This window comes from Orbicella franksi, chromosome 4, assembly GCF_964199315.1.
Source record: "Orbicella franksi chromosome 4, jaOrbFran1.1, whole genome shotgun sequence".
Lineage (NCBI taxonomy): Eukaryota > Metazoa > Cnidaria > Anthozoa > Scleractinia > Merulinidae > Orbicella > Orbicella franksi.
In genome coordinates, this window is record NC_138148.1 from 2895084 (window position 1) to 2923020 (window position 27937).

At 40.0% G+C, this 27937-nt stretch overlaps 4 protein-coding genes across 4 annotated transcripts; 1 reads left to right on the forward strand and 3 right to left on the reverse strand.

The window, feature by feature from the left end:
* Window positions 1-433: 433 nt before the first annotated feature.
* LOC145485919 (protein Wnt-8c-like) lies at window positions 434-5555 on the reverse strand. Its single transcript, XM_081464583.1, has 5 exons — window positions 4085-5555; window positions 3325-3373; window positions 3045-3192; window positions 2110-2378; window positions 434-1902 (listed from the first exon to the last, which is right to left on the reverse strand). The coding sequence occupies exons 1-5, from the start codon at window positions 4210-4212 to the stop codon at window positions 1375-1377; spliced, it is 1122 nt and encodes a 373-aa protein (XP_081320709.1). The 5' UTR covers window positions 4213-5555; the 3' UTR covers window positions 434-1374.
* Window positions 5556-8379: 2824 nt separating this feature from the next.
* On the forward strand, window positions 8380-9804 carry LOC145484565 (protein Wnt-5b-like). The gene is made up of 3 exons (XM_081463148.1): window positions 8380-8418; window positions 8587-8667; window positions 9286-9804. Exons 1-3 carry the CDS (start codon window positions 8380-8382, stop codon window positions 9802-9804), a joined length of 639 nt encoding a protein of 212 aa, XP_081319274.1.
* Window positions 9805-13591: 3787 nt separating this feature from the next.
* Window positions 13592-15171, reverse strand: LOC145484566 (protein Wnt-8b-like). Its single transcript, XM_081463150.1, has 2 exons — window positions 15052-15171; window positions 13592-14104 (listed from the first exon to the last, which is right to left on the reverse strand). Exons 1-2 carry the CDS (start codon window positions 15169-15171, stop codon window positions 13592-13594), a joined length of 633 nt encoding a protein of 210 aa, XP_081319276.1.
* Window positions 15172-18807: 3636 nt separating this feature from the next.
* On the reverse strand, window positions 18808-27316 carry LOC145485926 (calmodulin-alpha-like). The gene is made up of 6 exons (XM_081464589.1): window positions 26809-27316; window positions 26541-26574; window positions 26270-26413; window positions 21724-21850; window positions 20671-20786; window positions 18808-20270 (listed from the first exon to the last, which is right to left on the reverse strand). The coding sequence occupies exons 1-6, from the start codon at window positions 26809-26811 to the stop codon at window positions 20197-20199; spliced, it is 498 nt and encodes a 165-aa protein (XP_081320715.1). The 5' UTR covers window positions 26812-27316; the 3' UTR covers window positions 18808-20196.
* Window positions 27317-27937: the final 621 nt, after the last annotated feature.

Genomic DNA, 27937 nt, shown 5'->3' on the forward strand with positions numbered 1-27937 from the left:
ATTTTTATTTTTTTGCGCGCGACGTTTCTCGCGCTGCGCGCCAACTAGCTGAACGCCTGGAAGAGGCTATGTCGATAGACGCGTTTTCCGTGTGAGCCAATCGTCTCAAGGAGAAGCTAAGAAAACGCTCATAGAAAACCTGCAAGTTCTTCACAATTTAGAGTCGTACCGACGGCCTAAAATTGTATTGATGTAAACGCACTAAGATCTTTAATAATTCTCGTATTTTTCAGTCATACGCTCAGATAGACTACGAGTATTGCCTCTTGCTTTCGTGGTCCGTAGAGCGAGACGTGAAAAAAAGGCGTGAGAAAGAAATGGTCGCGCAAAATACGGAGCGACAAGAGCTTTTCGTGCGCTCTTATGATCAAAGACGACAAATCTGCTAAGCAGCACCACATAGCCCCAGTAGCGTTAATGTTTCAGGCTTCCGTCAAAGTCAATTTTCTGTTTTAGAAGAAGAAACTTCAACTGATTCAATTGATTGACCAACATCAACTTTATTTCAATCTTCTTATGTCTACAAATGATTTTACGGCGATTTAAGTTATGATAAACAGTAAGTAAACAAACTAGCTCCAAGGTGGGACGGACGGCATCACCCCGCCCCGTAAAAGTAAACCCCGAACACTTTGAGAAACCCCTCGGCGCGTTAGTCACCAGCTGGCACAAAGTAATCAGTGATAAGATAAGATAATAATAAGAAATTTTTGTTTGATATAGATAAATATGTTCCTATAACAATTGAATCACAATGTAGTATTAATGAATTTATTTTGTTACCTTTTCACCCTTGCTTGGGGAGAATAGCAAAGACTATACTTGAAAAGAAATGCCCCTTTTTTAATAAAAATCAAGCGAGTAACCCACCTATTTGGCTCTACGATCTCATCCAAAATCTGATTTTTAACTCATCTTTTAAGATATATATTGAAATCAAAGAGCTTCTTCAAAGGCTAGTTTTCACTAGGGCATAAGCATAAGCAACATGAGCAGATGAAAGATGATTAATAAGCGCGCGCTACCTTATTGTCACGTGGAGGCGCGGTGGCCTCATGGCTAGTGCGCTCGTCTCCGGATAGAGCGGTCTGGGTTCGAGCCCTGGTCGGAGACATTGTGTTGTGTTCTTGGGCAAGACACTTTACTCTCACAGTGCCTCTCTCCACCCAGGTGTATAAATGCCAGCATCCCATCCAGGGGAGAGTAGAAATACTCCTAGTTGCTTCATGCTTCTAACCGGAGAAAAGCTCCGGCCTGATGAGTCACTTAGCTCCAATACAGGCTTTACCTTATTTTATAGGCACGTTTGTGCTCGTCTGCGTTTGTTGCTTTTTATGCTTATGCGCTCGTGAACACCAGCCTTAAATGCTACATTTAGGGATACGCTCGAGCTTGGATACCTGTCACCACTGGTTTAGGGGCATTACAAGTTATTTCAAAATACTTTTCCGTACATTCCTCGCATTCAACTCTGCAGCACCAAATAAATTTACACTTGCAATCAACTTGCTTGTAACGCTCCACCTTATCAACTCTCAAGTTACAACCATGTTTACAGAGAAGACTGAATATTTCACATTTGTCCTTGGCCACATCGCTTCTGCACGATTGTCCCAGCATTCCAGGGTAGCCCAGGGTGTCGTTTCGTTCGCAGGGGTGTGGGGAGGGGTGGAGATAAACTAGCCTGTCGCCCTTATATTTAGAGACTGGTTGGAACTGATCGCCCACTCGCTCTTGAAGCCTGCGGTTTACGAACCACACTTGCACAGCATCAAAGTATTTCTCCTTCAGCTTTGATGCGACGACATCAAAAGGCGCCAGTTCCTTCCAGCAATGTTTGAATTCGCATGTGCGATTAGCACCGTAGCAAATGCAGTCAATTTTGGCACTACTTCGAAGAACCTGTTATCCATAAAAGAAAATAACCTGCCATTAATTAACGTTGAAGTTTCGTCATGAATGGATCGTCATTGTGGCCACTTTTTTGCCTGAACAGTTTGCTCTTATGTTAGGGCGGTACGCGCAAAAACAACTGAAAGTTGCGCTGACACAGTGAATATAATCCAGCTACATTATAATGATTAAAAAAAAAAATCTGTGATACGTTACCTCTCTTCCTACTCTGTTGTTGTGTCGGTTCACTGCCACCAAAGCATCAGGTCCTGTTTCCAGTCTGTCTGTGAAGCGCACAGTCTCCCTCTCTCCAAATTCGATATTATCACTACACCCCCAAGTAACCACTTCATGTGCGTTATATATTGTTGGCTTCTTGGGACAGCTGTCACACCCGGGTGTCATGTTATGTCTGCACTGATGTGCGATTTCGTCGGTGATAGCGGCAGCGCTGATGGCGTGAATAACCGCTGTTTCTCGAGTGGCTGCAAGAAAATGGGGAATAATAGAACTACCGAGTCATATCAGCGAACATATTTTCCCTTAACAACAGGACAATAATTGAAGAACCATTTTCTCTGGAGGAGCAATCAGATCCACGAAGTTCTAGTAGAATACAACTTTACAAGATGTTCAAAGAATTTCGCTCGCTACGGTTCATTGTATTGTCTTAAACACCAAGCGCGAAAACCGTACTGGGAGAATATGGGCCTGAGCTCTCTACCACCGCTCGCTCGTATTTTTTTCGCCCTAGTAATCTTTTCCAGGAGTTCAGTTCAGTTGGAGCGCAAAGCAGAGAGCGGAAGGCGAGAGAACTCCTCCTCGCACAAAGGCCCCCGATCTCAATTTCCTGGCTCTCGTCGTTTTCTGCGCTGCAACCCAACTGACTGAACACTTGGACGAGGCAACCTATAACCTCATCTGGAGCCTGTTCACGGGCTAAGCACAGCGAGCCCGACTAATGAGGACTGATGGCCCCTCTGTTTTGTTGGCTAAAAGCCAAAGTAAAATGAGCCAAAGCTACTAATAGTAAGAGGAAGCTCGTTAAATAAATCGAAAATAAAGTGAACTGAAACATATATAAAAGTATTATTATACATGACAGTTTTACTAGTAAAAAATGCTGCAAAAAGACAATACATCAGACTTACCGTAAGGAAATGTCTTGTTATTAAAGATAGGCAACTTCTTGTACATCTCCACTGGGCAGCTCCAGCGATTGCTGTTAAACACTTTTTGGCACTCGGCGAGTCCTCGACGGGCTCCATCTTCAACGATACTCCACAACACAGAATCAACCTGGATAAAACATAAGTTAAAGATAAATTATCTGCATAAAATACGCTTGCGTCGGTTACCTTTAAGCACACATGCCTGGACAACGACTCCTTCTCGGAATCAGGAACACGAAATGTTAACAGTATTGCATACCTCTTGTGGTAGAGTGATCTCTAAACCTGCACTACCGGTACTGTTAGTTCTGGGGAGAAAATGATAGTTAATTATTCTAATGAACAAAATTCTGAACTTTTCAGTGGTTTAGCTATGCTTTACATTCTTGCTCCGAGCTCTCGTCTGGAATAATTTTTAGGTCAATAAATATTGGCTATTGACCAAGCGTGAGGTAAGTAAGAATGGCTCGATGCAGGACAAGTTCCCCATGTGTGTCTTTGTGGACTGAGACGCGGCCGAGATCCATGAACACGCAAAAGGAACTTCTGAGTAAACGAACAGGAAAATTTGCACTTGGACCAAACAACAGGCATAATTCCGATGAAATTGTAAACCGTTTTACAGGGGGTACATCTTGGGTCATGAAATGCAAGACGAGCAAGGCTAAGTACGCGACTTGGTTATATAAATATCTCAAATCTGTGTCGTCAAAGACCATTTAAAACCAATGAAAGCCTAAGAATTGCGCAGCTCAATGACTAGGATGTGTTTTGAGTCTCCTAATTTACAAGGGACTAGAGTAGGACGCTGATCTCTCGATAACTGTTCACCTAAAATACTGAAAATAAATTGCTGTTCTTTTTTGTTGTTATTGTTTCGTCATCCTATTAGCTATTTTGCGCACTACACGTACCAGGGCAGCATTCAGTACCTATCAGGTAAATTAGTTATTAATCAAAGAGGGCGCCGAAACGGTAAATGTGTTATTGAAAAGTCAGTCAATTGCATATAAGCCTACTTTGTGTGGTTGCAGGTTGGTTGAGGCCTCCTCGGCTGTTCCATTGGCGTTAATGGACCGCATGAGTCTCCCAGCTGAACGTTCCACAAACCGACGAAAAGTACGAAAAACGCCGTGAATAACTTCATTTGTTGCTGTGTTAGTTTGTGACAAGACCTTCAACGAGAGAGTTCCGTGGTCTGGAGAGGTGCGACGTTAGCTGCAAATAATATACTGAGAAACTTGAAAGTTTGCCAACTGAAAAACAATCACAACTAAGAAACCAGACACAATGGAAGGCAAAGATCATGCTCGGTCAAACAAGGTGAACCTTAGTGATAATAGTATCTTTCACGAACTGAAAGATAAATATTACGTTCCCATCCGATCCTTTTTTTGTCAAAACTGTACGGCCGGAAATTCCTCAATGGTCTTTAATGGATTGAAGAGCCATTGTGCTCGGGCAAAGAAGGTGAACCTTTTTGATGATAGTATCTTTCACGAACTGAAAAAGAAAAACATTACGTTCCCATCCGATAAATTTTTGTCAAAACTGTGTGTCCGGAAGTTCGTCAATGGATTGAAGAGCGATAAGTCTGCTAAAGTGTAATCCTTATTTAAAAGTAGAAAGGAATGGAGGGTCACTTAATTAAAGTTTAAATCGTTAATTAGGGAGGCGAGACTTAAGCTAATCTTTCGTCACTGAGAAAGAACAAAAGTTCAGAATAACAACAAGACGCTTTAATGAGAAACATAACTGGGTTGTCAACGGGGGGCCGAGGGGGATTACTTGGGTATGTACGTGCTCGGCTGGCCTCTGAGAACAATTACCCCCGTTATAGTCTATTCTGTGACTAATTAAGAACCCATCTAATAGGGTGGCTGTTTAATGGGGGTAAATCTAATTTTCGTGATCCCAACTTGTTGAACTAATTCATCGTAAAATGAAGTGACACAATTGTTTAACTGAATGTGGAACGGTAACGACTTTTCACCATTAATCTTTCCATCTTCAAATCCCTAGTTGTCAGAATTTTCTTATCCCAAAATCCTCAAAATGTGCAACCTCCTGTAGTAACTCTATCGAAAATGCAACTGCATTACAGTCAATCCACTCGTGAAAATGCAACCCCATTCAGACAATCAATCCGCTCATGAAAATGCGACCCCATCTAGTGGCCCATCCCCATTAGCCGTAATAAACCTATTACTAGTAAGTAGGCCCCGGTGGTTCTCTTTGAAACGCTAATAATTCAGGGAAATACGGCGAATAACAATTAACTTGGTGAGCAAATCGCATCACCTTCACTTGAAAGAGCTCACTAACGACTTGTCTGATTTTAGCACGACTTTGACTTTAACACTTGGAGCCCAGCATTTCAACACATACCTGGATCACATACCGTAAAATATACCGAAAGTGACGATCTTCGTTACTTTCGAAATTAGCTGCATTTGGGGCTAGTTACTTTCGGGAGCTCGTTATTCTCGAGGGGTCGTTTCTTTCGCGGAGCAAAAAGCGTTTTTTATATATAGTTGGTGCGACTGAGCTATTTTTTTATGAAATAACTGATGGATATTAGAAGAGCATTTCTTAAATCCTGAATTGAAATTCTCCGTTCCAGTTTCAATTTATGTTGCTGCCACATGAGCGAGCTCCTCATGTCTATACCGTGTTGTCAGTGGTCGGCAGGAAAACAAGTCAGATGCCATCAACTGTTTCTACATCGTATGACACTGCTATGTCATTCTGCTGTATATCAAACCCCTATTTAGGCAGGTGACCGTTTAATTAATAGGGGTTGGTCGGTTAATGGGGTTAGTGTACTTTGAATATTTTTTACCATCGGGTTGGGTTAGACCTGGGTTAAATTCTTAATGAACTTGGAATCACGTCAAGACAAACAGGATAAACGTGACGGTTTTATCAGTAGTCAATCTATTTTGGACTTTTATCGTCATCGCCTTTTGGACAACAAAGCTAAACTACGTGTATTTTAAAATTTTGGGTAGCTGTTTAATGGGGGTAAAGACAATGATAGGAAAACTCTCGTCGGGATGACAAAAGGTGGCCGCGGTCGGTTTATAGAGACGGCTGGTTTCTAGCGGTTTTACTTGCAGTATGTTACTGACAATAATTTCGGGACTTTGATAACTGGCCGCTTAATAGGGTCGACTCCGGGGATTAGACTGTATGCAAGAAAGAGATGATAATCCGATACAAGAGGGGGTCAAGGTTAGTACCTTGATCTTTCTCTTGCTGTGTATCAATGTCTCAGTGCATTGGTGGACTTTTCAATTTTAGTTTGAAAAAAGAAACGTTGTTATGAGTACGTTGTTAGGGAGTTTACGAAACTACGACGGCAACGGCAATGGGAACGTCACGAAACAAAAGAATTAATGAGCAGAACAATGGCTGTACACGTGCGTTATAATTCTTGGTACATTTCTTTGCCGTCCTTTGCTAGACAACAACATGAAATGACCAAATTTTGCGTTGTCTGGAGAACGTGAAACAGGACGGCTGATATTTTAAATTTTTGTTTCAAATTTATCGCTGTGTTCCGGATTTAGTTTTGGGATAGTTTTGACAGTGATAAAAAAGTAAATGACTTTAAAGTATCGCGAGATTCGTAGGTAAAATAGAAATCCATGTTTTAATCGACGTTGTCCTCGGCGTCGCCGTCGTGGTTTCGTAAACTCCCTAGTGCTAAGCGAAAGAGGGACTACTTGCAAGTTTAAGGTCACTACCGCTTATGACACAGAGCAATTCGTGATTCATCAGTTGCGCAGGGAAAACAAAACCTGTAGAATTTTCATCAAGTAACAAGAACGTAGTCATAACAACGTTTCTTCAAACTAAAATTGAAAAGTCCACCAACGCACTGAGACATTGATACACAGCAAGAGAAAGATCAAGGTACTTACTTACCTTGATCCTCTCTTGCATCGGATTATTAGCTCTAGCTTACATACAGTCTAACCCCCGGAGTCGAACCTATTAAGCGGCCACCCCGTATTAAGCGGCCAGTTATCAAAGTCCCGAAATTATTGTCAGTAACATACTGCAAGTAAAACCGCTAGAAACCAGCCGCCTCTATAAAGCGACCGCGGCCACCTTTTGTCATCCCGACGAGGGTTTTCCTATCATTGTCTTTACCCCCATTAAACAGCTACCCAAAATTTTAAAATACACGTAGTTTAGCTTTGTTGTCCAAAAGGCGATGACGATAAAAGTCCAAAATAGATTGACTACTGATAAAACCGTCACGTTTATCCTGTTTGTCTTGACGTGATTCCAAGTTCATTAAGAATTTAACCCAGGTCTAACCCAACCCGACGGTAAAAAATATTCAAAGTACACTAACCCCATTAACCGACCAACCCCTATTAATTAAATGGCCACCTGCCTAAATAGGGGTTTGATATACAGCAGAATGACATAGCAGTGTCATACGATGTAGAAACAGTTGATGGCATCTGACTTGTTTTCCTGCCGACCACTGACAACACGGTATAGACATGAGGAGCTCGCTCATGTGGCAGCAACATAAATTGAAACTGGAACGGAGAATTTCAATTCAGGATTTAAGAAATGCTCTTCTAATTTCCATCAATTATTTCATAAAAAAGAGCTCAGTCGCACCAACTATATATGTAAAATGCTTTTTGCTCCGCGAAAGAAACGACCCCTCGAGAATAACGAGCTCCCGAAAGTAACTAGCCCCAAATGCTGCTAATTTCGAAGGTAACGAAGATCGTCACTTTCGATATATTTTACGGTATGTGATCCAGGTATGTGCTGAAAAGCTGGGCTCCAAGTGTTAAAGTCAAAGTCGTGCTAAAATCAGACAAGTCGTTAGTGAGCTCTTTCAAGTGAAGGTGATGCGATTTGCTCACCAAGTTAATTGTTATTCACCATATTTCCCTGAATTATCAGCTTTCCAAAGAGAACCACCGGGGCCTACTTACTAGTAATAGGTTTATTACGGCTAATGGGGATGTGCCACTAGATGGGGTCGCATTTTCATGAGCGGATTGATTGTCTGAATGGGGTTGCATTTTCACGAGTGGATTGACTGTAATGCAGTTGCATTTTCGATAGAGTTACTACAAGAGGTTGCATTTTTTGAGGATTTGGGGGATAAGAAAATTCTGACAAGTAGGGATTTGAAAATGGAAAGATTAATGGTGAAAAGTCGTTACCGTTCCACATTCAGTTAAACAATCGTGTCACTTCATTTTACGATGAATTAGTTCAACAAGTTAGGATCACGAAAATTAGATTAACCCCCATTAAACAGCCACCCTATTAGATGGGTTCTATAATTGGTCACAGAATAGACTATAACGGGGTAATTGTTCTCAGAGGCCAGCCGAGCACGTACATACCCAAGTAATCTCCCCGGCCCCCCGTTCACGACCCAGTTATGTTTCTCATTAAAGCGTCTTGTTGTTATTCTGAACTTCTATTTTTCTCAGTGACGAAAGATTAGCCTAAGTCTCGCCTCCCTCATTAACAGGGAAAGAGCCCACATGGTGCTCCCTCTAGTGGACTATACGGAAAAGGGGCCCTTTTTCAGGCTGGAGTTATATTAAAACTGGTAGGTTGTCACGAGCTCAAGTATAAGAAAGGGTAGGAAAAACTGTCATTTAAGTATTTAAAAGGCCTTTCAAAACATCTAGTACAGGCAGGGTTATAATAATGACGAGAAGGTGCGAAGACCTATTTGGACACGTTGGGTGGGGTTTGAAGGAATCACTGAGAAATTTCTGTAACCATCGCGCCGACTCGGTAGTCCAGTGTTCGATAGCTCCGTTGCTAATGATCACTTACTTTTCTTCTAAACATTTATACGGTGGTTCCATAAGATTTTATCATTTTCTTGCAGCCACTCGGGAGATAGCATTTATCTATTTGTCTGTACTGCCTCTGTATACGTGCGTGACTGCGAGAAGGTCGTAGAGCTAATGGAGCCGGTTTCAGAAAACAATTTGACTGAACACTTTCTTGGGCGATTATACCTAGAATGACACAAGTGACAAAGAAGTCTTTATGCGCCACTTCTTCTCTTGTCCTCCCCATCTCGATATTTCTGCGCCCTTTGTGCTTTTTCAGAGCTAATTTTTAATTCATCCACAATCGCGCCGGCGAATAGGGGTGAAGCAGGTAATTCGGACCTTCACCGTGGTTAACAGGTTATTTTCTTTATGGTCAATAGGTTGTTCGAACAAGCGCCGAAGTAGCTTGTAAGTGCGAAAGTCTCGCCTCCGCATGCGGTGTAAAATCTTGCTGGAAGAGACTGGCACCTCTTGAAGTTGTCGCATCGAAGCTGAAGGAAAAATACTACTTTCCTGTGCCAGTGCGGCTCGTGTACGAGCAACTTCAGGATCTATTCTTCAGAGCAGTCTCAGTGAGTGACCGAACGCTGGTTTATCTCGACAACTCCCCAGACTACTTCGAACAAAACGACACCGTGGGTTACCCTGGAAAGCTGGGACGGTCGTGCAGGAGCGCTATGTCCAAGGACAAATGCGAATATTTCAGGCGTTTCTGTAAACATGGTTGTAACCTGAGAGTTGAAAATGTGCAGCGCTATAAGTGGGTTAATTGTAGGTGTAAATTTATTTATTGCTGCAAAGTTGAATGCGAAGAATGTACGGAAAAGTCATATTTTGAAATAACTTGCAATGCCTTGAAAGCAGTGCAGACAGATGTCAAAGGGCGAGCCCATCCCTGAGTTAAGCTCTTGAAGATGAAATGCACTTTTTGTTTTGATCACGATATGTTGTATGATGATTTTCACGTGAAATGCACTTTTTGGTAAGATCATTGAACGAAATGTAATATTTCAGAAATAACGAAGCCTATCTTCTATAACTTGGAATTGAAATAAAATAAGCGAATGGTTTCAATTTCTTTCTCTTACTGGCAGTTTTGGCTTTCTAAAAGGAATAGAAAACATTATTTCAGTCGATCGGGTATTCTGGTTACAGAAACCATGGATGAAAGCTTTGAGAACTCAAGAAAACTGTGAATACTCACCTGCACTCTCCCTCTCGTGTTTCTACATGATAACTTTAGAGAAACATTGAAAATGCTTTCTAATTTTCTTAACACAATATTCTTACCTCTTATAATTTACGTTCTCATCGTTTCTCATAACTGTATCAGCAATTTCGTGTAGAAATTGAAATACTGAAATAAAGTTGTTGTTGTAGTTTAGATAAGTTAGTGCTTCTTTGATATTTATCTTTTTTATTTAGCTTTCAATTTGAAAAGTAAAATTGATCGTGATTGCCTTTTTACGCAGCGTTTTAGACTTGTGCAGTCACTTAAATTACACCTAATTGAATCTCAAGAAGTTGCTCTTTTTTAATCCTCCTACACGGCTACACGTCCCTCTCACACCCTCTTCACCTTGCTCGTTTTTGTTGATCCGAACTTCTGTACTTTCACAGTGCATGGTTTCCTGGTATAAACATGTGCGTTAATAAAAAGAAGGAAATAAATAGATAATAATGAATGAGAAAGAAAAAAGTGCTGTCCTCGCTTGATCTTTTAAACTCCTAAACATCTGCTTGCCTCCCTCGGTTAGAAAGTCTACCTCCGGTTGTTTTAGCAGACGTGCGACCCGAAACAATGACTCCATTGAAGACCATTGAAGAACTTCCGGCCATACAGTTCTGACAAAGGAGGATCGGATGGGAACGTAATATTTATCTTTTTCAGTTGGCATTCGTGAAAGATACTATCATCACAAAGGATCACCTTGTTTGACAGACTATAATCTTTTACTGCCATTGTGTCTCGTTTCTTAGTTCTGATTGTTTTCCAGTTGGCAAACTGTCAAGTTTCCAGAATATTATGTGGTGATAACGTCTTGTCTCTGGAGACCAACTTTCTCGTTGAAGGACCTTGTCACACACTAGCACAGAGACAAATGAAGTTATTCACGGCGTTTTTCGTGCTTTTCGTCGGTTTGTTGCACGTACAGCTGGTAGCCCTGGCCATGCCATTTTATTTGGCGTATTTTGTTTGCCTAGTGGCGAGGCATTGGTATGTTTGTAACAGAAAATAGAGGACTGTTGTCAATGCAGTCCAAAATTATTGTCAGTAAAATATTGTAAATAAAACACCTATTGACCGGTTACCTCCGCGGCCACCATTTGGTCGTTCCGATAAGGGTTTCATTATTGTCTTTACCCCTATTAAGCGGCCACCCAAAATTTAAAACTTTGTTTTGGAAATGGCGATGACAGATGAGAGTCTGAAATTGAAGGTGCATGACGACTGATAATTGAAATACACGTCTATCATGATTGTCTTGAATTGACTCCATGTTCACCAAGAAATTTATAACCCGGTAGTGAAAAATTAAATATTCAAGGTACAACAATCTCTATTTAAGCAGCTAGCCCCATTAAGCGGTCACCATCCATTTCCCCGGGGGTAGCCCACTGTATTACATGTAAACCAAAAATAATTGCACAGCGCGAAAAGACCTAGGTATGAGTTTAGCGTTACAGTATTACGCAGGGCATGTAGGTAGCGTTGATCGAGTTAAAGATAACAACAGGGGTGATGGTAAACTATTCATTCTTCTCATTTCTCAATTTAATCTCTTCCTACTCAACACGATTGTGTGCTCTCAGTGGTTCCCAGCCTTACGGAGCCTTACGTATTAGGATAGAAATTGTCCTATCCCTACCCCCTAAAATGAGATGGCAGCATTGCGTGACGAACAAGGAACCGCTGCAAGCAAGGATTCAAGCCATCAAACCATGATGATGAAACGTAACGTTTTGGTGTAGTACAAAGCAAGCAACTATCTACAGATGACTTAGCCGTTTTTGACTTAAATGCATTGGTGATCATATGCGTCGAAAGAGGGTCACGGATTCATGGTATTCGACCATGAAATAAGCTGACAGTTGGCGATGTACATCGGACGTTATGTAAACAAAAGCAAACTTCTACTTTATGTGCGACGAATGGTGAGAGAAACACGTCAAATCGGCCTTGGACCTGCCTTTTACAGCAAATGAGGTTAGAACATTTCGAAATTATCAGCTCTGTGTCTATTTCAACTTAACATTGGTCAAGTCATGTGGCGCATGCTAAAATATACGTCTAACCCGTAAATTGAAATTTGACGAGGGAATGGTCAAATATTTGCATTTTTAACGTACTTTGAAAAGCTCTCGCGTCGCTCACAATCATTTGCCCAAAGAAATTTTTACAGGAATCTGCAGATCATCCTTCTGCGATTCAACCACCAGAAGCTTAATCCATTTGAAAGTTTCGCACATGGTGAAAATTAATTATATACACGAAGTACTTTTAAGTGGAGGAAATACATGTCTCCGAAATTTAATTATTTTGCACCCAAAAAGACAACGCAACATTACCTAAAACGAACCCAGTACACATTTACACATTGCACAAAAATGTTTGAGTGTTTTAAAGACGGAAGAATAGTGTGGTTTTGCATGCGAGGCTCTCAAACTTGTTTAATAAAATAGTGCGTCAAATGACGATTTTAACGGAATTTGGTAATTTGCATATTTCTTTGAAATAAAAGGATATTTTGCCAAAAAAAACTATCCAGTAGTTTTTGTCATGCCCTAGCCTGTCTACCATGAAAATATGAGCGAAATCGAATTTTCGACCCTTGCCAAGTTATTTTCCATTTTTATGGACAGGGACTCTTAAAAGATCAAGCGAGGACAACACTTTTTCCTTTGTCATTCATTATTATCTATTTATTTCCTTCTTTTTATTAACGCACATGTTTATGCCAAGAAACCATGCACTGTGAGAGTACAGAAGTTCGGATCAACAAAAACAAGCAAGGTGAAGAGGGTGTGAGAGGGACGTGTAGCCGTGTAGGAGGATTAAAAAAGAGCAACTTCTTGAGATTCAATTAAGTGTTATTTAAGTGACTGTACAAGTCTAAAACGCTGCCTAAAAAGGCAATCATGGTCAATTTTACTTTTCAAATTGACAACTAAATAAACAATAAATATCAAAGAAACCCTAACTTATCTAAACTACAACAACAGCTTTATTTCAGTATTTCAATTTCTACAGGAAGTTACTGGTATAGTTTTGAGAAACTATGAGTACATAAATTATAAGAGGTAAGAGTATTGTGTTAAAAAAAATTAGAAAGCATTTTCAATGTTTCTCTAAAGTTATCATGTAGAAACACGAGAAGGAGAGTGAGGGTGAGTATTCACAGTTTTCTTGAGTTCTGAAAGCTTTCATCCGTGGTTTCTGTAACTAGAAAACCCGATAGACTGAAATAATGTTTCCTATTCCTTTAAGAAAACCAACACTGCGAACAAGGGAAAGAAATTAAAATCATTCGTTTATTTCGATTTCGAGTTGTCTAAAAAAGGCTTCGTTATTTCTAAATATTACATTTCGTTCAATGATCTTGCCAAAAAGTGCATTTGACGTGAAAATTATCATATAACATTGTGATAGAAAAAAAAAGTGCATTTTATCTTCAAGAGCTAAACTCAAGGATGGGAGCGCCCTACGATATCTGTTTCCACTGCTTTCCAGGCATTACAAGTTATTTCAGAATACTTTTCCGTACATTCGTCGCATTCAACTTTGCAGCAGTAAATAAATTTACAGCCGCAATGAACACGCTTGTAACGCTCTACTTTTTCAACTCGCAGGTCACAGCCATTACATAACTCAATGAAGAATTTACATTTGTCCTCGGCTACATCGCTTCTGTAAGTCCGTCCCAGCATTCCAGGGTAGCCCAGGGTGTCGTTTTGTTTGCATAGAGATGGAGAGTGGTCCAGATAAACCAGAGTTTGGTCACTCACTGAGACCACTCTATCGATTGAGTCCCAGAGGTTCTTGCGCATTAATCGCACTCGCAAAGCACCACGGTATTTCTCTTTCAGCTTCGACGCGACAACTTCAAAAGGCGCCAGTCTCTTCCAGCAAGTTTTGAAAGAGCATGGGCTGTTAAAACCGTGGCACTTGCAAGATACTACGGCGCTTGTTCGAACAACCTGTTGGCCATAAAGGAATAAACTGTTTACTGCGATCAAGGTCCGGGCTACCCGCTTGGCCCCTATTCGCCCGCCCGATCGGAGATGAATCAAGGCGGGGCTCTACCTGAAATATGCCCTTTTTTTGCACAGTTGTCACAACCCTGATTTTCATCTAAACCCAAACTAACTATGTATCACTGAAAAGCCAATTGCTTGCAAATTGCAAAAATGTATATTTCAATGCTATGTCAATCATTGCATGACCCCAATGCACTTGAGAAAAGATTTTCATGCATATTTAAAGAAAACATGCCTTTTTATTTGTATTCTAAAGTAAACAAATGACCAGCTGAAACGAATGAGGGACTTTGCAAAATTTGAAAATGCGGAGCTCTGACAACCATCTTAAGTTGCGCAATCTAATTGTGAAACATTTATCTTGATAACTTCTATCCTCGCTAAGAATTCTACGGCAAATTTCTTCATTCATATCAATTAACCCAGTGAGATATAGCAATCCTGAATATTTGAGACCAAAAGCTTAAATCCAGCTTGAGATATCTCTTCTCAAAGGCAAAAAATAACTCGTTTTGAGAAAACGAGCTTTGAACTTACAAGGAAAAATGCTTCTCATTATAAAACTTCAATACCTTAAGATTCAAATTCCGGTAAGAACAAAAATTCCAAACTTTTACAAAATCTTAGTTGAATTCCACCCCGCCTAAAACTTAGCCCTTAAAAAAGGACACAGCACGCGGGGAAAGATGGGAAGGACAGGAGGTGACGACTTCTTTGTCACTTGTGTCATTATGATCGCCCAAGAGAATGTCCAGGCGAGGTATCTGAAACTATCCTTAAGTTCGACAACCTTCTAACAGTCACGTACACATAAATAAGAGGCAGTACACACAAAAACACCCCCAAATAGTAATGAGGCCGCAGACTCTGTAAATAAGATGTGTTACCTCTCTCCCCACTGCATTGTTATGCAGGCTCACAACTGTCTGAGCGTCATGTCGCTTTTTCAGCCTGTCTGTGAACGGCCTGCTCATCTTCTCTCCAAACGAGATATAATCGCCACACATGCCAAAATTTGCGCGCCATGGGGAACAGCCACATTCGGGTATATTGTTCTGAGTGCAATGATGCACGATTTCGTAGGTGATAGCGGCTGCAAGAAAGTGACAAAATCTTATGGGAGCACCATATAAAACTACCGTATTCTTCGTATTCAGCCGTGGCATGGCTCTGGGTTCATTCGGCTTTGAACCTTCGCCACTCTTGCTTCAGTTCAATTTGAAAGGCCTTCCGATCGCCTTAACTCGATCGGTTTCAGCCGCCCTAGCTTCTGGTTCCTGTTTGTGAACTGTTTTAAACGACCGGCGCGACGGTTATGAAATAACTAGGCAACTTCTCAGTGATTCCCTTCAAACCCCAAATAAGCCTTCGAAACTCCTGATTATCGCTAATATAAGTTTATCTGTACGAATTATTATTCCTACCCTTACCTATACTCCACCTCGTATAAATTTAGCCTTTAATAAACCTTCAGGTGGAGTCTTCCCGTATAGTTCAGTACTTCCCCTGGATGGGAGACTGACCCAGCGCAGGTCATTACCCTCAGTAGTTTGCCAGGTCGCTTATAAGTCTCGCGCGGTACCATTTTAACATCGTTTACTGAGACATGTATACTCTTGAGCTATGAACAGCCTGGTCGAAGGTTAAATAAACAAAGCTGGTGGTAGCAACTCTTGAATTGTTCACATGTCTAATATAGGATAATTATACATATCTGATTAATACTGCAGAGGGTCAATACAGCAGACTTACTGGTAGCGAATGTCGAGTTATTGAAGAGAGGTAACTTCTTATACATCTGCAGTGGACAGTCCCAAGGCTCGCCCCGATACAACCTTTGCAGTTGGCATGCGTGGAGTCCTCGAAGGGCCCCATCTTTCACGACACCCAGGATCACCCTGCAAAATAAGTACATTCCAGAACAGTGTTTATTTAAAACCTGGCACTTTCTACATATGCATAAAGGATAGCTGAATTGATGGGCTCCCGAGAACTATGTATTCAAGTGATGGCTGTAGCGCGAGTGATTAGACCTGATAGCTGCTGGGCGAGAAATGGCTGTAGTGCGAGTGTTAGTGATATTACACTTGAACTAAAACTGATCTCATTCTCAAATCGTTTAGGGTTGGGTGGTCTTGAAAGGGAACAACAAAAAAAGGAATACGCGACAAAAACAGCATGGTATATACCTTCGTGGTAAAATGATCTCTAAATCTTCACTATTGCTATTGTTGGTTCTGTGGAGAAAATAGGAGTACATGTCCTTTAGTTCTTGGTTCTTGAGAGAAAAAAAAATCGCCAGTTTTTTTTTATGGGACCAAATCGATTCTATTTAGTACAATATCCATGAATGAATTTGTAAAGATATGAACGATCATCGTAGTTATGTAAACAACGTAAGCGACTTTGAAAATAAAGCCTGAAAATAAAAAAAAAATTCAGGCTTCATTTCGCCAAGATTCATCAACAGCACTTTTTGAATGATTGTCAAACTGCCATCTCCAAGAAACTACTTAAATATAATGCATTCCATAGAAAAAGAAGTATTTCAGACTTCTACGGACTGCTCCGCGTGAGCACTTGCGCACCTGATGAATATTGCGAAAAAGCCACACTAATCAGGAGTCACGTACTCTTTTTTGCTCGAGATGGACGCCTGTTAGCGAAACTATTCGACCCACGAGGTTGTCCTTGGTGAACCTTGTCAGAAAGGGGAACTAAAATTGAAAAGATTGTAAACGTTCAAGAAATGACTTCGATCTTACACTATAAACTATTTTAATTGCAAAGAAATCAAGATCATGGAAAAAATTAAAGATTCTCTGCATACGCTCATACCCTGCATTACTGAAGACCTGATCTTAATTCTTTGCAACATCTCGGAGCAGAATTTCAATTTTTTCTTTAAATCGCCATGTATCATGGTCAACCGAAGGCAACTTTAATTTTTCATTGCAAAGTGAAGATTTAAGAGAAAAGGACCATTCATTTCCATGTGGCGCTAATTTTGTTGGAAATCTCAGTCAGGAATGTTGTACGTTGAAACTGCTCAGCAGTTATGCGCAACAAGGAGACGAATGGAATTTAAAGGGGCTAGTTCACGCTATTTTAGGTAATTTTGCTTAATTTTGTTAATTATGAGCTCTAAACGTCAAATTGGAAGAGCAAGAGTCTTTCATTTGCAAAACCACGGCCACATAACAACTGAGAATGATTTCCAGCTGTGTAAATGACATTTTGATATAAACTGATATAAATTTGAAAAACATTTTCAAATTTCCCCAAATGCAATCCATTTTTTAATCCTCTCCAGTTTTGTCCATCCTTGTCCCTTCTTGGCTTTCCTGTGTTTTGCTTGAGTTCTTCTATAGTTTTGAGCGGTTTTTGTGATATTTTAGTTAATTCTATGACCACTTGATCAGTGCTGAAATTGCCTAAAATTGCGTGACCTAGCCCCTTCAATGAATGGGTAAGCAGCTTAAATTAAAAAGGCAAAATTTTCGCCCTGGCCTGTATTTTATAAACGGATACCTCCACCCTCTCTTTCCTCCCCCAGAGGCAAAGCAGACAATAAAGAAGGTTCCGTGAGTGTCCGCTAAACACAGGTCTGATTGTTGTTGAAACTGTTGTACAAGCACTTGTCTAGTGATAGAGATTCATTGATCCACTCGGAGCATCTAGTTGTACTCATCAGCTCCATCTATCACATCCGACACTATGCATTCAATGTGATGTGTTTTAAAAACTCCTTATAACTTGAACGCAAACCCGCTCTAGTTTAGTGAATCCAACATGGCAGCGATGCCGTCATTATACTTACTTTATTGGCTTGCGGAATCGTGATACACGTAGTCCTTCCAATTATAATGGCGGGATTGCACCACCACATGACTCTCCCAGCTGTACTAGCGATAACCCAACAAGAAGCACGACGAAAACCACCGTAAATAACTTCATTTTTTCTGAGCTAAACGACAACACGATCAAGCGAGAAAGATCGTCTGGACGGCTGCGACATGAGCACCAACTAATGTTAAAAGAAACTTGAAAGTGTGCCAGACTAAAACAATCACGATCGAGAAATATGAGACACTTTGAGAGCAAAATTCTGCTGAGTCAAACAAGGTGAGGTTTTGTAAATACTGCTATCTTCCTTCTCCTAAGACAACTATTATAATTGCTTTTCCATTCGATCCTATTTTGTCAAACCTATGACCGGAACTGATTCTTTAACGGTGCTCAGTAAAGGGGCGCAGTTACGGCATTTTCAGCTACAATGAATTACGTACAAAATTACCGTTCAAATGAAGGAAGCCTGAAAATAATAGTTTATAAAAAAAGAAAAACACCAAAGCCATGACAATAAACCATAAAAGAACAAGGATGGTCATGGAGAAGGTTGACCGGATTAAAAACGACGAACTTGAAACACAAGGGATTTCTGCACAAGACGTAGGTCTTTGAAAAAACGGGTGGAGGTACCCGGCGACAGAGGTCCCATCGATCTTCCTAGAAAAGTCGGGAAGAGGAAGAGACTCTTCCTCTTCCCGACTTTTCTAGGACGATCGAAGGGACCTCTGCTCGCAGGGTAGGGTGGAGGTAGTGATGTACGTGTGACGAGTCCGCCCCCCGTGGTAGGGAGAGACTCCCATTTGAAAAGGTCGGGGATGCTCGTCGGAAAATTTGAATCAACCCCTAAAGGCGACCAATGTAGGCGTGGCTCGAGCTCTACTTAACCCCTGGAAGAAACCATTCAAAACGGAATTGGCTCGAATACCAACCGCTGTTCAGGAAAGGAGCCACCGCTAGCAGACCAGACTCAGGAGACAGGTCTAAGCCTACAAAGGGAAATAAGAGCGTTTCTTTTATTATTTCTTCGAGTGCACCGTAAAAGATACTTTGACAGCTAAAAATTGTGGCGTTCCGTCATGAACACCGTAAGTAAGGCCAGAGTCCTTGGTTTATACCCCTCGGAGAGACGACGAAAATCCCCGACCTTTTCATGTGGGAGTTCCTCGGGCGACCCCGCTGTCTGGAGGATGCCCTTGATTCGGACCTACAAGGTGTGTGACGACACAGAACAAAGATGGGTAATATGCGACCGACCCCGAAGAAAAACCACTTCCGCAAAGGATACCGGCGAAAGGACTTTATTTGCAAGGGAACCCCTGTCCGAAAAACCAGCATACTCCAACACTTGTGACTGTATGCTTAGCATCGAACGAGGTTTTCCTCCATGCTCGCTATGGAATTCTGGATAAAAATCGACAAAGAACACAGTACACAGAATTTCACTTTACTTGTTTTGTTTTATTTGTTGTTTTGGACTTTGCCTTTTTGATGGTTTGATTTTAGGCTGACATTTAGGTATATATACCAGAGGGACTTTTTTTGACAGCATTTTTAATTAGTCAGGATTGAGTTTGTTTTAAATCAGAGTAACAAATAGTTCATATACGTAATTTTGACATCTGGAAATAAATATAACACTGAAAAGGAAATGCTAAAAATGAACGTTTTGAAATTATTGCAACCTAAGTCAGAACATTTAATTTCATCAGTTCCGATCCAACATGGCTAGTTCAGAAGATCTCATTGAATTAAAACAGAGGGAAGATATTGTTCAAACCTGAGCCCTCGGTATAGCGAAACCAGGCCCGATGGTGGCCAAGATTGTAGGTTACAACACAATCCACGGTCAACGCTACAAGTTGGCAGGCCATTTTATTTTGCCGAGACCACTTTAACTTAAGAAATACTAAAAGTATAAGTTGGTGAAAAATTTAAACTACTGATCATTGATGACTTAGAGAAGATGGCCCTCAACAGATCGGGCTGTCCTTCTTAGAATACTTTATAATATACATATTTACATATTTACAACTATTTCACTGTAGGTATATACATCCATCGTTTCATTCTGTCTACTCTTTAACGGACGAATAATAAATAACTTTGAATAACTGAATAAATAAACTTAATACTAAATCTGATCATCACGTGAAGAAACACTTGTTGGATAGACTGATAAACTACTTGGTAGCCAAAAGGTACTGTGGAGGTCCTTCTGGGTTCTTGTCAATGTTAGTCACCATGATCACAAATTCTGAGGAAGAAGAGATTAAAAGATTCAGGAAAAAAATCTACATAGAAAAGGCTTCTGACGGAGGTGGTAGGTGGTAGGTGGGGAGGGGGAGGGGTCCTTGAAGATGCTAACGGAGGCCGGCTGTATCAGTATCCACCACTTAAAAGGAGCTCAGTCACATCCTTTTGAGCTATTTTGGCCACGTACAAAATTACATTTACATTGAAGCAAACCTGAAAATAATGCGGTTTACCAAGACAGAAAGACACCAAAGAAATAATAATAAACCATGATAGAACAAGCTTGGTTAAGGATGGAGAAGATTAACACGGATTACAAACTACGAACTTGGAAACATTTAGGTTAAACTTTTCACGATGCGCAAACAGTGACGTGGCTCCTTTAACGCTCACATAATTACCTTCAAAGTTGATAAATCCATCTCCATTGAGGTCCGCTTCTCTCATCATTTCACTGACTTCTTCCTCAGTTAGCTTCTCTCCCAAACTTGTCATGACCATACGAAGCTCTGAGTGACTGCCGCCAAACGTTTACAAAACATAAATAACAACATAGCAAGTCAGGGGACATTATAGCTGCCTTTAGTTTTTAGATTGAAAGTGAGCTGACATTTTGAGAGCTAGCCTATTTAAGCCCTCGTCCGGGAGATTGTATGTTAAGCGAGTGTTTGCATGAGGAACTGAACTATGTGGGAATGTTTGTTTTATCCTTTATTTTGTGGGGTTTTCTATCTTGCTCTGACGCAGTTCTCGCCAAGAAAGATCACCAACAGCCTGTGATTGATAGAATACCGGGAAGATTACGCTGTTCATTAGCTGCTATAAGCCAAGATTTGACATGGTAAATGTATGTTTTACAAGTGTCCTAAAATATTACGTGACTACTAAAACTCTGAAATAAAGTGGAAATGAAACAAGGGTTACGGCAAGCTGAGAAGAAAGGCAAGAACAAAGGAACTAAAGTGGCACGCAAAGCAGAAAATAGCGGCGAAAAAAAACAACTGTAATACCCTACTTGATTGAAAGATTATTGTCATTAGTTAAACTACAATGAGAGCCGATGATTTTTATTAAATATCGAGGCCACTACGCAGGAGAAATTTGAAAACGTAGCTTTATTTCCACGCTACCATCCACACTAATCCCCCACGAAAAAGGAGCTTTAAAACGCTCTTCAAATCGGTGTAATTTGAAAACGCCGGCTTTGCGTTTTAGTGTGGACGGAAAACATTTTGAAAACGGAGCTTTTCGAAAACGATGGCGTCACGATTATCATGTGATTTCACTGTCAGAGTTTTCCTCAAACACAAATCCAAAATGACCGGTCATTGCTGCATTTTCATACTTCTCCTGGCTAGCGTGGACGAAAAACATTTGATGCGTTTTCAGAGTGAAAACACCGTTTTCAAATTTCTCCGGCGTAGAGTTCATCCCTGATGCAGATATCTTCTCACCTTATCTGTCCGTCTCCATTTTTATCAAAGACTCTGAATGCCTCACGCATTTCACTCTCAGTGTCACGAGCCTGCATCTGTTTCTTCATCATCAACAGAAACTCATCGAAATCCACTTCACCGTTTCCTAAAGATGGCAGAGGACATTTTGTGTCATTAAATATATCTTATTAGCCAAATGCGAGGGGCGTACTGGAACAATAGGGAGCTAGGCAATGACGACGGCGACCCGGAGCACACCGAGGTTCATACAAAAAAGACATTCTCCCTGTAGGGTCCCGAGCAAGATTTGGTTAATACGAGATTAATTACACGACCGAAAATGTGTAGGAAAATAGCGGACTGGAAAATAGCGTGCAATTCTGATGGGGGAGCCGACAAAAGGCGTATCGCTCACGTCTGACGTTAAATAAAACAGAAGAAGAAAAAGAAGAGGAATCTCTTATTTTTGGAGCAAGTTTTTTCAGAAACATACGTAAGCCACGAAACTGTACAGAAAATCTTCAAGAGTGATCGTGTGTGATCAGTCGCAACAGTGTCCGGTCCAATACTGAGAGAATATTGGACTGGCAATGAAGCAGTCTGATTGGTTGATTTTAATTATTGGCCCTCTGATCTACCTTAGTAGTGTAATAACTCGGAATATAGGATCTCATCAGTCCTTATTCTTTTTGAAAGGTTCTGTAGGCAAGAACACGTTCGCCTTGTACTTAATAACACTCGATCTGCGTCAAGTGATCACCAAGTTAAGGATTATGAAATCAAAACCGGCTTTCAAAGTGTTTCAAAGAATTCCTGCCGTCGTCCCGAATTTTCTCAAGCAGTCAAGGTTTTTTCAAACCGACTACTCTGCCCTCTAAGTGCCCCCCAAATATGGAAAGCTAAAAGTAAATAAAAACAAAAACGCCCTCAAAATATTTTGCAGATTTTGAAAGTCAATCTCTCCTTGAATATTACACCCAAAGAACTAACAATTTTACCAATTTACTAAGTTTTACCAGCTCTTTAAATGTTTGGCGCCAATTTGTGTCTAGCGTGATGCCTTCTCTGCGCAAAGTCGTATGTTAATGAGGCATAATGTAAACAATGACGTCAGCAAAGTTCACTCTGCTCTTTTGAACAGAGCTATAGAAAATTGGATTTTACCGAGGCGTTAATTAATATTATTTAAACGCAAAATGAATATCGAAAAGCCTCTGGTAAAAAAAACTGTAGCACCAACCTGTTAACTATGGGGTTAATTCCTTCAAAACATGGCTAATTAAAATAGTTCATTCAATAGCAAATCATTTGCAGTGAACTATACTTAGGTGTTAATTACTTGCCGAGTTTAAATGAACCTTAATTCAGACACCTCTGGGTATTTGTCTTTTGTATTTTTCTTTGTATCTTGAGACGACTTGCGGTCTCGCTGGCTAACCCAGCTTTTGTCTTGCTTATCGATATTTTATTTTTCCCATGAATATCGACAAAGTATCTTTAAACCATTCAACCAATGGAGCTGATAATGGCGCTGACTACAACTAGATAAAACAACAGGACTGAATCCGATGTTTACAACGTTAAACGTGCTAAAATGTCTACAAATTTGATGTTGTGAAGAGGAAAACTTGCAGTCGTAACACATGGAACGAAATAAAAAAGGATTTTTGTAGCCTCATTCATTGTTAGCCATCGTTGAAGTGACAAGGTAACCCACTCTAAAATCTTGCGCTACTTCTTTGAGTATTTCTTTGTTCAACCATGCCTAATTACTGATGGCGCGAAAAAATCGTAATCTGGTGAATTCAAGGATGAATTGCAGGTTATTCTTAGCGAAAAAATGTATTTATGAGCATGTGCTAAAGAAAAGGAAAAACTACAGCTGTGACACATATCAAGACCTATCAATCGTGGTTTGTCTGGTGACGCATGAGTATTTGCCACAGACATGACAACCCGTAGTAGAAGGCAAAAATACTGCGGACCAGTTTTGGAATGGTTTAACTACGGATATTTGATTTGTTCAGGCAAATTATTGACAGTGATTCGAAAAGCACACGCCTTAAAATGAGCAGGTTTCTATGTTTGAATCCAATACAAAAATTTTCTCACTGTAGCCCGGTCCTCACTAGCGACGAAAGCATAAGCATAAGCATACGAAGGTGGTTATGCTTATATGTCGCGGCCGTCCCCCATGACTGACACATAAGCTTCTTATTCTTATGCTTATGCTTATGCTTTTGCTTACGTCGCTAGTGAGAACAGGGGTTTTGGCCGAAGTTTGTATTCAGCCATGTTCCTGTTTTGCTGTACAGACACTGCAAAGTGCCAGCTGCCTTCTACTGATTTCAAGATGTAATTTCATTCTCAGGCGCTCTTTTAAGACTTGAAAGGCTTTGAGGAGGTCTACTGAAGCTATACATGAGACAAATACAAATCAATATAATTTTTCGAGGACGTATTGTTAATCCAAAACTAAGCCGACCAGCTGCAGACTTACTATGACATCTAAATGACGTACTCAGTTTTGATTGGAAAGGCTCCAGTTTTCCTCAGTTGAGTAATTTATTTTCGTCACTTGTGCACTCTTTGCAGATTAAATTGTTTTGTAAGTTTTCTGTAAAAAGTGCAACTAAGTCTTCATTTTTAACTAAGAAGTGAGCATGTACTAAACACGTTCATTACATTCGACGCGGCACACGCCAGTACTGATTACATCAAGTGCAAATTCAAAACGTGATGCTGGATCGGGTCAAGTGAGAAAGCTTTGTTGTGATATATTGCACGGTTTTGTCACTTCCTAATCACAGATCTCGTTTTCCTACGTTTTATTTCAATCAAGAGAAAACTATGATCTCCTCTAAATGTCGTGAGGTAACGAAGTCTCAACAGCGATATAAAAACAGATAACACTTAATTTTACTTACTAGTTAACTTCCCTTCCAATTTCATTTTTTTTAAAAACAATAAGCTATTTTTTAGTTGAAATGTTTTGTACCATTTTGGGGCAAAGTTTGACTGTTTTCGCTTTTATTTCACGCTCTTAGCTTGTTTTTCTTGTTTCATCACGAAACCAAAAGAAATTGATGTCTCGCAAGCGTCTTATAGACACTTAGCATAGAACAAACAAGTCCAAAACATATTTAGCCTTGACCCCTTTATTGTTGAGAATGATTTTTAAAAAGATGCGGTTTTCAGAGCCAATTAGCATGGCAAAGATAGATGTACTAGAGTTTAGTCTTTGATCGATTGAGAAATACAGCCCCCAAAAATTATAAGATTATCACTTTTATCTTGGTCACACGTTTGGTGGGATTTTATTCCGTTTAAAACTATCTCATTAGTGTCTATTTATGTTTATTTATCGTATACGATCTGGAATTTCCAAAAGCCTAAGAAAAACGTGCGTTGCGTATGCAAATATATCTTTTTTATTTGATCTGCCGATGAAATGAATATATGCGAAGGATAAAAGGCATTCAATTTGCCTGATATTACAGAGCAAACACACTGGCAATTTCTTCCGATTGAAATTATGTAATATTTCCATGTTAAAATTGTGTTATTTACCTGCGGCTTTTCACTGTAAGCCTAGTTTTATTTAGCAAAATATTATGTTAAGAAAATTTGGAGGTATCCCTTGAATCGAAAACAAGCTATTTTCAATTTTTGAGTGAATTATTTAGTTTTACGACAAAAAGAAAAGTATTTCTAGTTTGAAAGGTAGTCTTAAATAATTCTGAAAATAGCCAATGACATTATTCTAGCAGTTTAGGGGGCGCTAACGAGAAGAAAGGAAAAAGTTTGCAAGAGGATTAATTAATTTTGAGAATCCTCCTGCATTTAAAATTAAAAATAGCAGGAATACGTGTTTTTCTTCGGCTCATTGGAAAGCAAAATCAATTTCCTTAAAAGGGATTTGGAAGTTGAAAGTAGAAAGTTTTCATCCTAAGGATAAGCTTTCATTATGTTAATCGGAAAATTATTGAGAGTAGACAGAAAAAATTGCAGTGACAGAACTCATCTCTCCATTAAGTATGAAAGATATCTAAGTGCGAAGTAGAAACATGATCAAATTCTCAAATAATAGCGCTCGGTAAAACGCGGGGCTCGAAATTAGACTGTAACAACTAAATATCTGATTGCCCGGGCTGCAATATTTGTTTTATTAGTGCGCTGGTTGGTGGGTTATTAACTTCAGAATTTATATTCGGTTTTTTTTTTTTACTGTAGGGGCAGAACCGTATCCTACAGTGTTAAAAAGTGTACGAAAACAAAACATTTCACACTGCATGTAATCCTTCAGATAGTTTTGGTTATCACGTTTTGTGCCAATGTTTTGCAATTTGCCCAAAACATATATATCAACCCGTGCCTAAAACTAGTTAAACTTTTTATAATCCAATTTTTAACCAGATTAAAAATTACTTGGATCTTTAGATCAGAATTTCGACGAGAGCATTTGCAGCAGCTTTCAAACATGTCAAGATTTCTGTCGGCTGACAATTAAGTTTAAGGAGTGATACCTTCAAGTAAGTTAGCATTTAAAACGAAACCAATTTACCGTCTACATCAACTTCGCGTATCATTTCCTGAAGTTCGTCTTCAGTGGGGTTTTGTCCAAGGGACTTCATGACGACTTCGAGCTCTTCATTGGAAATAGTGCCGCTACCATCTTTGTCGAAGAGCGAAAACGCTTCGCGTAATTCTGAACAGGAGAAGAGTTCAGTACAAATTCATTATTACCGATTCGTTCTGGTCTGAGCAGCTTTCAGAACTTGTAATGTTACAATCAAAATATAAATGACATCTCCAGAGATGTTTCAATGTCTTACCGTTAATTTGTTCCTCTGTAAGTTGGCGCTCGACCTGACAAAAGAGGAACACAGAATACACAGGATCAGGGTGAGTTTAAGTGTTTAGTACGAAAAAGAGAAATCGAAATACGCAGTCTCCAAAACTCCAGACCTAGCTGGCTTGCACTTCGCGTAGGCTTTCGATGACACTCCGTTGTGAGAAAACATTTGAAAGCGGCGCTTGTTAGACCAGCAATCAAAGCAGTAGCAAAATTGTATTCGCAAAATGACGCTATCGTTTGCTTACCATGTTTTTTACTCGTAGAAGTGAAGGAACCTTTCGCCGTACGGTTCATACACCTTGGTTTGTGGTGGACAAACGCGCTCGATAATAAACAGCTCGCAGCTCGTAGCAATCAACACATACAGTCAAATTCGCATAAATTTTCAATGTTTTGCTGCTTCTGACGTCATCGCGTTTTGGAAGCCTCCCGAACACTCCGAACTAATTTCCATTTTCAATGTAATGACGCGACTGAACACCTGTATACAAATATAATACTTGTGTTTGATTGGATGCAGAGCAAAGAATAGGTTTGTATTCTCATTACAAAAACACCAGTAGCCACATAGACGACGTTTCCTCTTATTATTTTGTCTGTGAACGTTGAATTTCCCCGTCATCCACATTAATCTTTTAAACCATTACAGAAAGGTCCCACTCTTTTGCAATTGAAAAACTTGCAAAAATACTCGCTGAGCACTTGACTTGCTGTTAAATCCTTTGAGAACAAGAATGAAAAACAAAGCTTTGGTCGAAATGACTTGATTTGAAAAATAATGACCTCCTTTTCATTTGCGAGGTGTCAGCGACCGAAAATAGCCGAGCCCCGATCAGCCAGTCCCTCAAGGCAAAGGAAAGCGACTAACATTTAGTTTTCCGGAAAGCGATCGATAAGTTATTGAATAACGTCTCATGCACTGCGTTTAGATGAAGCATTACGATAGCTTTGAGGCTGGACAATTGTGACTTGTCAAGTAAATCATAGAATTGTATTATATTTTGTCGCGGACGTTAAATATTTGTGAAGAATAACAAGGAAATTTCTCTCCATTAGCAACTAAGGGAGACATGTTGAATAATCAAACCTCGAGGGCAATTTAATAGGTGTAGGAAAAGTGGAAGTTTTATAATAGTGAGATAAAACGAAAAAAAGGTAGCAGTATACGAAAACAACAGTAAACATTTAAATACGTAGTATATGTGAGAACTAGCTGTAGATTCTAACTTTTTCCTGAAAATTTTAGCCCATTTTCTCAGTCTGAACAGCCAAATACAGTCCTTCAGTTTTTCTTTTCCTGGCGCTGTTCGAGAGAAAATCGTATCTTTCTTCTTTCATTTCCTTCCCTTATTTTTCAAAATAATCTTTCAATCT